Source organism: Anomaloglossus baeobatrachus, chromosome 4, assembly GCF_048569485.1.
Source record: "Anomaloglossus baeobatrachus isolate aAnoBae1 chromosome 4, aAnoBae1.hap1, whole genome shotgun sequence".
NCBI lineage: Eukaryota > Metazoa > Chordata > Amphibia > Anura > Aromobatidae > Anomaloglossus > Anomaloglossus baeobatrachus.
In genome coordinates this window covers 101,118,982-101,133,846 of record NC_134356.1, presented here as the reverse complement: position 1 = coordinate 101,133,846, position 14,865 = coordinate 101,118,982, and the positions used below count along the sequence as shown (strand labels likewise).

At 50.4% G+C, this 14,865-nt stretch overlaps 1 protein-coding gene across 1 annotated transcript in view; it reads left to right on the top strand.

Moving 5' to 3' along the window:
- The first annotated feature begins 321 nt into the window (after window positions 1–321).
- ETF1 (eukaryotic translation termination factor 1) overlaps window positions 322–14,865 on the top strand; it is a 92,865-nt gene continuing 78,321 nt past the window's right edge. The window contains exons 1-2 of the mRNA XM_075344492.1: window positions 322–458; window positions 561–677. Of these exons, the coding sequence (XP_075200607.1) occupies window positions 592–677 (86 nt within the window). The 5' untranslated portion in view covers window positions 322–458; window positions 561–591. The remainder of the gene's footprint in view (window positions 459–560; window positions 678–14,865) is intronic.

Below are 14,865 nucleotides of genomic sequence, written 5' to 3'. Positions count from 1 at the left end.
AGGTAACCCGAGAATAATGGGGGAGACAGAGACCCTTCAGCTCCACAGGGGAGCACCGGCCAGTAACACAGACTCCAGACTGAAGTGTGACAATAGGACGAAGCCATAGAACATCCCAGCGATGGAGCCGTCCCAGCAATGGAGACCTGGGCCGTGTCCGCGGCGTCACACGTGAAGGACTACATTTCCCGTCCCATCGAGACGCGCTCACCCCGCATCCGCGTCCACAGCCAATCAGCTTCTGCCTTATTTCCCATAGCTCGTCCAATAGAAACGCAAAGTGCTGGCGGCGGCAGGAAGTGACGTCACGTACCCCATGTGAGCAGGCTTGGATTGCAACACATGCAGCAGCCGCGGCGAAGAAAGAAGCCGGTTTCTACGTCACTTCCGGGAGCTGGGGCTGACTCCATTGAGATCGGACGTCGTGGTCTGGACTGAACGCCGGGATAAGGGGACAGGTAAGCCGCGTTCCCTCGCCGCCGCGCAGGTCGGTGGGCGCAGCCTCGTACGATGTGATCGCTGGCCTGCTGTGACCAACCGTTGGCTTTTCTGTTGAGCAGCTCTCGGCTTCAGACAGGAGGAGGAGAGAAGATGGCGGACGATCCGAGTGCGGCAGACAGAAATGTGGAAATCTGGAAGATCAAGAAGCTGATCAAGAGCTTAGAGGCGGCCAGAGGGTGAGTGAGAGCGTCGGCAGGAGGGAAGGCAGGAAGGCCGGGAGGCCGGGAGGCCGCGCAGCTGGAGCGCCCTGCCCTGCCTACACGTGTGATCAGCGGACGAGCCGCTCCTGTCCTCACATGCCGGCCCCTTCCTGGCTCTTCAGGCTGCAGATCCCAATGCCTGCCTGTGCTCCAGCAGAGCGCCCCCTGTGCCAGGCTGGGGCTGTGCTATCCTGCACCTTTTTAGGCTGGGGCTGTGCTATCCTGCACCTTTTTAGGCTGGGGCTGTGCTATCCTGCACCTTTTTAGGCTGGGGCTGTGCTATCCTGCACCTTTTTAGGCTGGGGCTGTGCTATCCTGCACCTTTTTAGGCTGGGGCTGTGCTATCCTGCACCTTTTTAGGCTGGGGCTGTGCTATCCTGCACCTTTTTAGGCTGGGGCTGTGCTATCCTGCACCTTTTTAGGCTGGGGCTGTGCTATCCTGCACCTTTTTAGGCTGGGGCTGTGCTATCCTGCACCTTTTTAGGCTGGGGCTGTGCTATCCTGCACCTTTTTAGGCTGGGGCTGTGCTATCCTGCACCTTTTTAGGCTGGGGCTGTGCTATCCTGCACCTTTTTAGGCTGGGGCTGTGCTATCCTGCACCTTTTTAGGCTGGGGCTGTGCTATCCTGCACCTTTTTAGGCTGGGGCTGTGCTATCCTGCACCTTTTTAGGCTGGGGCTGCCTGCTGGCCCGCACCTTTTTAGGCTGGGGCTGCCCGCTGGCCCGCACCTTTTTAGGCTGGGGCTGCCCGCTGGCCCGCACCTTTTTAGGCTGGGGCTGCCCGCTGGCCCGCACCTTTTTAGGCTGGGGCTGCCCGCTGGCCCGCACCTTTTTAGGCTGGGGCTGCCCGCTGGCCCGCACCTTTTTAGGCTGGGGCTGCCCGCTGGCTCGCACTCTTTTTAGGCTGGGGCTGCCCGCTGGCTCGCACTCTTTTTAGGCTGGGGCTGCCCGCTGGCTCGCACTCTTTTTAGGCTGGGGCTGCCCGCTGGCTCGCACTCTTTTTAGGCTGGGGCTGCCCGCTGGCTCGCACTCTTTTTAGGCTGGGGCTGCCCGCTGGCTCGCACTCTTTTTAGGCTGGGGCTGCCCGCTGGCTCGCACTCTTTTTAGGCTGGGGCTGCCCGCTGGCCCGCACTCTTTTTAGGCTGGGGCTGCCCGCTGGCCCGCACTCTTTTTAGGCTGGGGCTGCCCGCTGGCCCGCACTCTTTTTAGGCTGGGGCTGCCCGCTGGCCCGCACTCTTTTTAGGCTGGGGCTGCCCGCTGGCCCGCACTCTTTTTAGGCTGGGGCTGCCCGCTGGCCCGCACTCTTTTTAGGCTGGGGCTGCCCTGGCCTGTACACCACACAGGTTGAGTCTCAGCCCAGCATAATGGGGGTGACTGGGTTGCAATGTTCAGATTTCCTATATCACATCTGGATGCTGCCATCTTTGTGCCAGTGTAGCCCCGGCCTGACGGCAGACCAGGCCCTGAGAGACGGCAGACCAGGCCCTGAGAGACGGCAGACCAGGCCCTGAGAGACGGCAGACCAGGCCCTGAGAGACGGCAGACCAGGCCCTGAGAGACGGCAGACCAGGCCCTGAGAGACGGCAGACCAGGCCCTGAGAGACGGCAGACCAGGCCCTGAGAGACGGCAGACCAGGCCCTGAGAGACGGCAGACCAGGCCCTGAGAGCGGCTCATACTCGCTAGATACAGATCCACCAATACTTGTGTGGAAATGGTTTGTACTTAAAGAAAATGACTGTTCAGACCTAGCACAGGCGCTTGGTGCACCCTTGGTGTGCCGAGCAGTTCAGTGCACCCTCCCACCTACTTGTTCCCCCTCTATCTCCGAAGCTTTAGGGTGTAGATTGATGGGAAGGTGCGCTGCACTGCTCAGCCACACCAAGGGTGCACCAGCCACTGTGCTTGGTCTGAACAGTCACTGCCTGCTTATAGCCTCCTTCTTAGAAAGATGTGTCAGGTGTAGTGATGAGTGACCTCCATGGTTGGATGCTCTGAACGAGCAGGTCGGGCACCCATCACGTGTCTGGTGTACCCAGTCCCTGGGTCGTGTTGAGTCATTTTCTCTTGTAACTGTGGCTGGTGTCTGATTTTGTAGGTTACATAGCACCACTCTGTACATGGTGTGACCACGGCTTACTCTTGACTGGTCATAGCCATTAATGTCCTCTCCCCAATGGCAGATGAGGGGTCAGCACTTCAACTGTTAATCCTTTAGCTCTTGGGTGAGATGGGCTCTTGCTAGAGAATGGAGTATGTATGCACTCTGAGCTGAGCGTACATATGTTTGGATTAAGAGTGAGCATTGTCAGCTACTCAAGCCTTCGGCCAACATGTACTGTGTATAATCCCTCTATATAGGGGCTCCTGGCCGAGACCCCCAAATGTATGAGAGAAAACTTGATCAACCCTGCTGTTTTCAACGGGATTGGGTCCCTCATGACTGATTATGACAGAAAGAGGAGTCTGGCTTGTTGATTTTTGTCTTCTGATACTTTTTATTGAAAAAGAAGACAAGAATACTTATCAGTGTGGATGTGGTGGGGCTGAGCGCTCTCCAGGGTGTGTATGGCCCCCTAACAGCTCACCGTCCGATCTGCTCCATGTCCAGATGTAAAGGGTTATTCCGGGGACGACACAATCCACAGTGATCGATCATAAGAATAGGAGCACAAGAGCCGCCAGTTGTGCTGCACCTGACAGATAGCAGTGGATGTGACGTCACCGGCCACGCTTCCTCCTGATAAGAGTCTTCTGCTTTCTCACGAAGGCTTTGCGTTGTGGAGTGAAATGGTCATGCTGTGTGGAGGAATGGAGTTCTTAATAAATATCATCTGTTTGTACACTTTTCCCAATATTAGAAGTAATGGTGAAGGCTTATGTAAGCCGGGATGGCGGTCCCATTAGGACAGGCCAGTTGAGTGCAGTCTCCAGACATTGCATAGTTGATGTCTATGTACCAAGGTTCACTTAATGCAGGTTCTAGAGAAGGAGTGGGACTAATGGGAGTGATATAAGCACCTGATTGAACCGCTAAGGGCAGTGGTTCTCAACTTTTCTGACCTTGAGGCCCTTTGCCCACAGGAGAAAATACTTGAGATTTTGCTGTGGAAAACCTGCGGATTTTCTAGATTTTCCAGATAAATCCGCAGGTTTGCGCAAGTTCAGACACTCCCCATGTTATCCTATGGGATTTGGGTAGTGCTGTTTATATGCTGCGGATTTTGCACCTGCGGAAAATGCTGCGGATTTCCCCACAAAGAACTGTATGTCAATTATTCCTGTGGATTGTCCTGCGGATTTCCTGCCTTTTTACTATTGAGATACAGGGGGGGAAATATGCAGGAAAAACGCTTGAATTCCGCAGGTTTTCGCAACAATTCCGCATGAAATCCGCAGCAATGGATAGCTGCGGATTCCGGGGAGCTGCTGCGAGAACCTGCAGACAATTCTGCAGGTATTTTATCCCGTGGGCACATGGCCTGAGAGTCTGAAAGAGGCCCGCGAGCCACGTCCAGCTCCCACCCCTCACAGTAGGGACAACCAGAGTCCCCATTACCAGTATGACAACCAAAGCTTTCCACAGAAATCACCACCCTGAGGCAGTATACCAAAATCCAGGCGTTCCTACCTCAGATCTGCTCATCTGTGTGGAGCTACTCACTCATATCATCTAATCTTCATAGCTGTTTGCAAGGCCTCGTGCAAATGCACCTATCTGGCAGACAGCTGTGAGCCACACACATGGGCCCGCTCGCTACATGTGGCTCGGATCGCAGGTTGGGGACCCCTGGTTTAGGGTATATGCACATGACCTCTGTTTCAGGCAGATATACCCTGTAACCCACCTGAAAAAGTGCGAAACACTAAACAGAATATTCCCTGCTATCTCTACGACTTGCTGCTCATGTGGTCAGTGTCTGCGGCTTTACACCACTTCACATTCTGATGGCCACAAAGCACCTGACCGTTCTTCAGCCGATCACCAGCTATCCAGTAAAAGTAGAAAAAAAAATGCTGGTGCCAAAGATGTTGTGAAAAATGACCGAAAATATTGTGCAAAAGTCACTTCAGGAACAATCTGCTTTTCCTGAAAGTTTAATGCTTTAAGCTGTGATTACGCTCCTGTCTAAAAGACATCATGTGCACATACCCTTAGGCTGCGCGCCCATGATCAGGGTTCACAGCATTTTTGCTGTGTCTGAAACACGATGTACAATACAAGCACAGTGGATGGGATTTCTAGAGATCCCAGGCCGACTGTGTGTGTGTACAGCCCTCAGAAAAAACTGACCTGCGGTGCGACTTTCCGAGCCAGAAGCTTGTGAATTCTTTGCTGTGGAGTGGCAAGCATCCTCTGTAGGGAGAACAGAAGAGAGACTGCAGCGCCCTCAACCCTGATCGTGGGCCCGGCATCTGCGGTCTCCTGCGGAAGAGACTCGCGGACCCGCCGTGCCCAAGACACAGCAACTCCTGATTGTGGGAACGTACCCTCAGATTGATCAAAACTGCACTGTATGCTTTTGCCCTTAGGCTAGGACTAGCTGTTACTTTGCCACTAATAAATCGCTGTTGGGTCATTCCACGGTAACATTACGTTACATTCAGAAGCCAAAAACTGGAGTGAATAATATCTACAGACTGTTCTCTGAAGGCAGGCACAAAAATGAGTGACTGTATATTGTACATTGAACTATTCGCAATAGATTTGAACACCGTATATCAACAATATAAATTAAATGCAAAATACAATGTTATTACTTGGTAACGTACGTTTCTTTTTGTGTAACTTACGTTACCAAGTAATATTGTATTTTGTATTTAATTTGTATTGTTGAAAAATCAGACTGTGACATCTATTGCGAGAATAGTTCAATGTACAATATACATTCACTCATTTTTGTGTCTGCCTTCAGAGAACAGTCTGTAGCCATTATTAACTCGTTTTCTTGCGTGTGAATGTAACGTAAGTTACCGTGGAATGACCCTGTTCTATAGGAGTGAGTGGGGCTGCATTATGACACTTCTAGAAGGATAAGGCACAGCCAATATAGTGGCGGTATATCGAGGTGCACTTGTTGGTTTCCAAACCGTAAGTCAATCAAATGGGTACAAGGCACTCTTAAGGGTTAATTTTCATAAATTTATTCCAAAATAGTCTTAAACATGTGACGTTTCAGCCACTAGGTGGCCTTCATCAGACAACTGGTATCATAAACTGGCCAAAATTGGAGTGTCAAGGCAGCATAGCGGTGGACACCGCTGCCTTGACACTCCAATTTTGGCCAATTTATGATACCAGTTGTCTGATGAAGGCCACCTAGTGGCTGAAACGTCACATGTTTAAGACTATTTTGGAATAAATTTATGAAAATTAACCCTTGAGAGTGCCTTGTTCCTATTTGATTGCATTATGACACTTCAACTACTGCAACAAGTCAGTCACAAAAAATCCAACAGAGACTTAATGTTTCTGTTGAGTAGATGGTGCAATATAACTCCATTCACTTGTAGAGTGCCGCGATCTTCATCTGTGATGAGTCTCCCGGTCAGTCGCTGTGTAGCCCTAGCCTTAGGCGGGCTTTGCACGTTGCGACATCGCAGGCCGATGCTGCGATGTCGCACGCGATAGTCCCCGCCCTCGTCGCAGGTACGATATCGTGTGATAGCTGGCGTAGCGAAAATTATCGCTACGCCAGCTTCACACGCACTCACCCACCCTGCGACCGTTGCTCTGGCCGGCGACCCGCCTCCTTCCTAAGGGGGCGGGTCGTGCGGCGTCATAGCGACGTCACACGGCAGGCGGCCAATAGCGGCGGAGGGGCGGAGATGAGCAGGATGTAAACATCCCACCCACCTCCTTCCTTCCGCATATCCTACGGAAGCCGCGGTGACGCCGGTAGATGTTCCTTGCTCCTGCGGCTTCACACACAGCGATGTGTGCTGCCGCAGGAACGAGGAACAACATCGGACCGTCGCGTCGGCGTAATTATGGATTACGCCGACACTGCAACGATGATACGATTACGACGCTTTTGCGCTCGTTAATCGTATCATCAAGGCGTTACACACTACGATATCGCATGCGATGCCGGAAGTGCGTCACTTTCAATTTGACCCCACCGGCATCGCACCTGCGATGTCGTAGTGTGCAAAGCCACCCTTAGGGTCCCGTTACACATAGCGATGTTCCAGCGATCCTGACAACGAGACGACCTGGTCAGGATCGCTGGTATGTCGCTAGTGAGCTGTCAAACAGGCAGATCTAATTAGCGACGCAGTAACGATACGGCGATCCGTATAACGACCTCAGCGGTTGTTGGGACCCTGTCACACAGCAGCTATTGTGACGACTCAGACCTCGATAGAACACTGAGTTCTGAGTCGCCAGCGAGGTCGCTCGTCGTTGTTATGGCGTCAAACACAGCGATGCATGCTGCCCAGCGGGACACCAACAATCAAAAAATGAACTAGGGCGTTCCGGTACGATCAGCGATATCGCAGTGGGGGGCCGGTCACTATGTGTCACACGTAGCGAGGTCGCTGTTGCGGCTCAAGACCTGTGACGTTTCAGCGACCTTGCTAACGACATCGCTCTGTGTGACGGGGGCTTTAAGCAGCGCTGATCACTGCCAACACCCACTTGTAAGGAGGTAAAATCTAGAAACAAACAGGAGCACAATAGGGTCTTATCTGTGCTAAAGGGAGTGGAAAAGAAAGATAACGGGCTCACCTGTTTTTGTTGTACAACATATTTTTATTAGATTTTTTTCCATCACAGACATTACAGATAAATACTTCAAGCCACAACTACTTGTTAAGCATTAAACGGCTGCTGCAAGGCTGGTGGTGAATGGGGAATACGCCGGACTGCCGTGCAGAAAAGAAGTGGTCCAGATGGAGATCAGGGATTTCATTTTCAGCGAAACATCTCGCCTTCATCAGGAGATCATCACATATATACAGCGACAGACACAGGAGGGATATATATGTATATATGTATGGGATGCAGTCTCTTTCTTAGGAAAAGGGAGGGCAGCCAACAATCAGGGGATCATTGGAAAATGAAATGCTCTGGTTTGACCCTTATTTGCTTTTTCATTTCAGCGTATACAGTATTGCAGATTAATTTTTTTTATTATAACCATATTGTACAACAATTTGTTTGCAATACTGTATACGCTAAAATGACAAAGCAAATATGGGTCAAACAAGCATTTCATTTTCAAGTGATCCCCTGTTCTTTGGCTGCCACCCTTTCTCCAATTAAGAGAGTGCATCCCATATGTGTATATATCCCTCCTGCGTCTCACTGGAGATGTTTGTTTTTATTGATGGTGAGTGGATTCACTGAAACACGTTGAAATTTAAATCACTTGGATCTCTATCTGGATCCATTTTTTTTTTTTCTTCAGCGCGGCGTATTCCCTACTCACCATTTGCCTTGGACACCCACTTGTAAGGAGCACTTATATGCCACTCCATTCACTCCACTTGTGACGTGTAACAGGTTAACAAATAATGTGGCCCAGCAAAGAACCCATCCCCCACCCACCCCCCAAAAAAATAATATATCTCAATCACTCCTGATTATTAAAGGTAACCTGAGAGCAGCATGATGTACAGTCAGAGGCTCCACTTCCAGCGATGTCACTTACTGGGCTTCTTCTTAGCATACTTTTGATGAAATCACAGTTTTATCAGGAGAAGATAATCATTGGAGAACTAGTAACGGTTACCAGGTAGTCAAGTATATTCATGAGCTCTCTGTAGCACCTCCCCCTGCTCTGACTGGTGGCTTTCTGCCTATGTACAGTAAACACTGCTGCCAATTGTTGTTGTGGGCAGGGTTATATAGAGCTTGGCATTCAGAGAACAAGATCTGCAGCAGATAAAACACTGATTTTAACAAAATGACATCAAGCAGACCAGTAAGTGACACATCGCTGTAGTCAGGTTCTCTTCCCCTACATGGGGGAGTTCAGTGTGTATCCCTCCAGTGATTGCTCACTCTGCAGCTGATGTGTTTTGTAGGGAATCTCCTCACCATGTTTGTTCTGCGGATAGATGCATCAACAGTAATTGCAGCATGGGTCACTGGGCTTCTTGCTGTAGTTTTGATAAATTGCTTGTTTATCTATTGCACCCCTGCTCAATCTCCTCGTGATGAGCTCCTGATATATAGTTCACCATATTCATCAGCTCCGGCTATCTTTGCCCCCTTATTTCAAAGGAAAGTCAGCCTCCTGGCTGCGTATCATAGATAACTGTGTCTCCTATGGCCCAGCAGCTCCTGATCCCTTACTATACACTGCGATCCCATGATCCCTGGGTCTGGAAGAACAGGTGCTGTCTGCTCTACCATCCATGTATGCAGTCAGTAGAAAGACAGAGGTGATAATAAATTGTCTCTGCCTTCTCTATGGAGAGTTCAGCTGTGTCCATCAGCCGGCTGCCTGCTCCCACATCTGCATAATGTAATGCAGCTGCTCTACTATGCAGCAGGGTTTTAGAACACCATTGCAGGCTAGAGCACGTATTGCCCTGACATTTATCGTCATCATTGGTCCACTAGTAATTTTACAACCCTGCCCCCCCCCCCCCCCCCCCACCTGCACTTTTTCTTGAAGACTTTTAGGAATTGTTCACAAGTTCCCTTATTTAAAGGGAACCTGTCACCAGATTTGGGGCCTATAAGCTGCGGCCACCACCAGTGGGCTCTTATATACACACACATTCTAACATGCTGTATATAAGAGCCCAGGTCGCTATGTAGAACATAGAATTACTTTACTATACTCACCTAAGGTGCAATGTGGTGCAGACCGGTTGGATGGGTGTCTCCGTTCTCCGGGTGCGGCACCTCCTCTTTCGGCCATCTTTATCCTCCTGAAACCTGGGTGCACGACGCGTCCTAAGTCATCCACTCTAGCTGGCTTTGAGGTCAAATTTGATGCGTTTTTCTGCCGCAAGGTGTTTTTTTTTTTTTTTTTTTTTTTTGGTACAGAATTTCTGCACTAAAAATTCAATGTGCGCATATAGACTTAGGCTGCTTTCACACCTCCGGTTCTTGCTATGCGGCACAATCCGGCACTTTGCAGGAAAAACGCAACCGTTTTTTTTTTTTTTGCTGCCGGTTGCGTTTTTTCCTGCATAGACTTTATTAGTGCCACATGGCCTTGCAGTCAGTCCGGTTTTTGCCGCATGCGGCAGATTTACCCGATGCAGCAGCCGGATGGAACGTTGCCTGGCACGTTTTTTTGTGCGGCAAAAAAACCCGCAACGCGCCGCATCCGGCCGATGCTGCGCTTTTCTCAATGCATCTTTATGGATGCACGATGCGGCAAAAACATCCGGCCGCCGCATGCGGTTTTTGCCACTGCGCATGCTCAGTAGCGTGCCACAAGCGGCAAAAACCGGACGGGTCGCATGTAAAAAACTTATGCAAAGGATGTGGTGTTTTCACCGCATCCGTTGCATAGGTTTCACAGCCGGATTGAGCCGCACGGCTCAAACCGGATGTGTGAAAGCAGCCTTATTCTGTATCCATTAAAATTGGTATGTCTCCTTCAAATTTAAAAAGATGTTTCTCTAACGCATTTCTGGCTGTGAGCCCTTAATCGTAGTCACTCCGGCTCACAGCCAGAAACGAGTTAGATTCCCTTGAAAAATATTACATTCCTCTATCAGCAGGTTTTTGCTACTTCATCTGAGAGCAGCATAATGTTGGGGCAGAGATCCTGAAACTAAGTTATCTTAGATCACTGTGTGCAGCCTTTCAGACTTTATCTCAGAATTGAGTGTTGCAGAGCTGGGAGCTGTCCCCGCCCACACCAGGCTCTCAGTAGAGATTGTGTATTTACTGTTAGGTGTCAATCACAGCAGGTGGCGTGGTGGACTTCTCTGTATAGGCCCAGTCACACACGACTTACCAGCGATCCCGAAAACGATGCGACCTGATAGGGATCGCAGGTAAGTCGCTGGGAGGTCGCTGGTGAGATGTCACACAGTCAGATCTTACCAGCGATGCAGGAACAATACAGGCAGCAGTAGCGACCTGTATAACGATCTCAGCAGTCACTGTGACCCTGTCACACAGTGTCAAACACAGCGATGTGTCCTGCCCAGCAGGACATCGCCTTTGAAGAAAATGGCCTGGACCATTCTGCAACGACCCGGCGATCTCACAGCAGGGGCATGATCGCTGGTAGGTGTCACACATAACGAGATCGCTAACGGGATCGCTACTGCATCACCAAACTGTGACTCAGCTGCGATCTCGCTAGCGATCTCGTTGTGTGACAGTACCTTATGAGGCACCCAGTCACACCAATGTTAATCACTGAGCCATTAACCCTTTAGTAAGAGTAAACAGTAGATACTGATCAGGGAAAAACAGCTGTTTTTAATTTTTAACTCTAGCAGCATGCTGTCTTCAGCTTACATTGCAAAATCCTGGTGACAGATTCCCTTTTAATTTGATGGACATGTACCAATTTGAATGGATACAGAATAAAGATTGATTCAGGATTTTAAGGGCGTGTTGATCCTTCTTCATCTGAGCAGGTAGTTTATCCACATAAGTACTGGATTACATAAGTGAATACTTATATAGCTTTTTTGTGTGTGCACTGATGGTCAGTCACTTAAAGGGACACAATTTCTGTGCAAAACAATTTGCTTCTGCCAAGCAAAGTAATTATTTCATTTCACTTTTGAGCTATGCAAGGCCCTGTGCTCATACTGCGTTTTTGGGTGCAGTTTGTTGCTTAAAACTACATTCATTGCTTTTCCCAGCAAAGTCTGAGAATTCAGGAAGGCCGTGCGCACGTTGCTTCTTTTGTGTCTGCAATTTTGAGTGGAGAAAAAAGATGCAGCATGTCGATTCTTTTTGCGTTTTGTCCCTACATTTCGGAGGACTGGCATCAATCCCCCGCTGACTCGGGATTGATCCCCGGTATCTGTCCAGATGCTCACTTCATACTCAGATTACCGGGGCAGCTGTTACGCTGCTCCCGCAGCCTCTCATTTTTCTTCCCGGTCGCTCATTAGGCTCATACATGTTCACTGCTTCCCCCGCTCACTGGTGGCTGTGATTGGTTGCAGTCAGACATGCCCCCACGCTGAATGACAGCTGTCTGACTGCATCCAATCATAGATGCCGGTGGGCGGGTCTATATCATACAGTTAAAAAAACAAACAAACTGCGTGTGGTCCCCTCAATTTTGATACCCAGCTAAGATAAAGCCCCACAGCTGGGGGCTGGTATTCTCAGACTGGTAAGGCCTATTGTTATCAGGCTGCCCTCAGCCTAAAAATATCAGCTTGCAGCCTCCTGGAATTGTCGCATTCATTAGATGCGACAGTCCGGCACTTTATCAGGCTCTTCCCAATTGCCCTGGTGCGGGGGTATTAAGGGAGTTAATAGCAGCCATTAAGTCTTAGATTACTGATGGCAGGTGTCTGAGACACCCCATCACTAATCTGTGATTAAATATACAAGCACCCCAAAAATCCTTTATTTGAAATAAGACAAAAAAGCACCCTCTTTCACCATTTTATTAACCCCAACACAACTCTCCAGGTCCGACATAATGCACACGATGTCCCACGACGCTTCTAGCACTGCTACATCTGATAATCACAGTGAGTGCCGTAGAGCATGACTGCCTGTTTTGAGATGACTCCCTCAGGTGAGTTCTTTACCTGCGGCTCACTTCAGTTACGGCCTGATTTGCGGTCACAGGTGGAAGGCTCCAGCTATGACAGCAAATCACCAGAGTGACTGAAGTGAGCCGCGCGACATCACTCAGGTTAGTCGGGTGTCAGAATGTACTCTGATGATCCCGTGATGTCACTGCTGTGAGACCCGTGGTAGTGCGGGGAGTGCACCTGTGACGTCAGGGGTTCACCCGAGTTCATTCTGACACCCTGTGGCTGTGATTAACCTGAGTGACATCACTGCTGATTGCGTGGCTCTCTTCAGTCACTCAGGTGATTTCCTGTCACAGGTGGAGAACTCAAGCTGTAACTGCAGCTAACCTGAGTGACATCACTGCTGATAGCGCGACTCAGTTCAGTTGCTGCTCGGAGCTCACAGCGGGCACTCATGTTCTATGGCATTCGCTGTGAGTGTCAGATTGTCAGATGCAGCAGTGCTGGAAGCGTCGTGGGACCTTGTGTGGATTACTTCAGACCTGCAGGGGTTTTTCTGGTTTAATAAAGTGGTGAAAAAGGGTGCTTTTTTTGTCTTTTATTTCAAATAGTGTGTGTTTATTTCTTTGTCGCTCCATTGGGAGACCCAGACAATTGGGTGTATAGCTTCTGCCTCCGGAGGCCACACAAAGTATTACACTTTAAAAAGTGTAACCCCTCCCCTCTGCTATACACCCCCCCGTGCATCACGGGCTCATCAGTTTTATGCTTTGTGTTGAAGGAGGCACACATGCACACAATGCTCCACATTTTAGTCAGCAGCAGCTGCTGATTATATCGGATGGAAGAAAAGAGGGCCCCTAACAGGGCCCCCGGCATGCTCCCTTCTCACCCCACTGAGTCGGCGGTGCTGTTAAGGTTGAGGTACCCATTGCGGGTACACAGGCAGGAGCCACATGCCGTTTTCCTTCCCCATCCCTTAGGGGCTCTGGGGAAGTGGGATCCTAACCGGTCATCCAGCCACTGGGACCGGGCTCCCTCCGCAGCCCCTGGGGGAATCTGCCGGACAGGAGACGGAGTATCGTCAGGGACATGGCCCTGCATCTACAGGTACTCTGTGTCCCCGTTGGGACGGTGCATGAAGCACCTTGGCCTCAGACGCAGCTGCGACTGCGGTGTGGATTTTTTGTCTGGGACTACCGCGCCGACCGTGCCTGTTTGCCGGCCGCGGTTTTTACTTTAGTCCCCGGCTTTTGCGGCCTAGTGTGTTAAACTCCCGCCCCTGAGCCTGCCAGTCAGGGAGAAAGGCGGGACGGTCGGTATGATGCCGACAGTGAGGGCTGGAGCACACTTCGCTGTCCTCCGCCCTCTCACTGATCACTATGGGCCACCAGGTTCCCGCACTTTTGCGGTTCCGCCCACGGCTCTCTCCTCCCCTCAGAACGCCGGCAGCCATTGTTATAATTCTGCCGGTGGAGGATCTCAGAATCTGCTTACACTGCTCTGGGAGAGGGGGATCCTAACCGGTCGCCATGCCTGGGACCGGGCTCCATCCGCAGCCCCTGGGGGATTCTGACGGACAGGAGACTGGACATCATCAGGGACAGAGCCCTGCATCATAAGGTACTCTGTGTCCCCTGAGGGACGGTGCATGCAGCATCTGTGTTAAAAATGCCGCAGCGGTTGCTGAGTGGTTTGTGAGACTGGGACTACTGCGCCGACCGCGCCATGTTTGCCGGCCGCGTTTTTAAATTTAGTCCCCGGCTCTTGCGGCCTAGTACCCTATACTCCCGTTCTCAGGCCTGCCAGTCAGGGGTAACGACGGGACGGCCGACTGGACGTCGGCAGGGAGGGCTGGAGCATACGTTGGTATCCTCCTTCCCCCTCACTGAGCACTGTGGGGCACCAGTTTTCAGGTGCTGACCCCCCTTGGTGCCGCAGTGTATATATATATATATATATATATATATATATATATATATATATATATATATATATATATATATATATATATATATATATATATATATATATATATATATATATATATATATATGTGAGGTATCAACCGGCTGTATTACAAAAGGCCGGTATGTTTTGCAGAAGCGTGGGTGCTCTGCAATGTGAAACTGGCTGGGACCTGTGGTTCCACAGGATTGCATTCATGCAGAGCCATGGAAGGGTGTGTGATGCTGATTACACACTCCTTACCACCTGTGGGTGTGGCTCCAGGGGTTAAAGCAATCCTGTCTCTGAACCTGGGGGGAGAGTGTCGAGGGCAGTCTAGGGAGAGACTGGCTCTAGACTTCCAGTGTGTGTGCTGGAGATGGAGAGAGCAGAAGCAGGGTGTTTTGCATTCCTCCGGAGACCTTCTTTTGAAGGAAGGGGCTTTTAGGTCCATGTGTAAAGCCATGTGGCTGGAGCCAGGGGGAACCTGGAAAGGACACTAGCCACCTTAAGAGGAAGGTAACTGGGATTGGACCTGGGGTCTGGATACTGACAAGGGTCAGT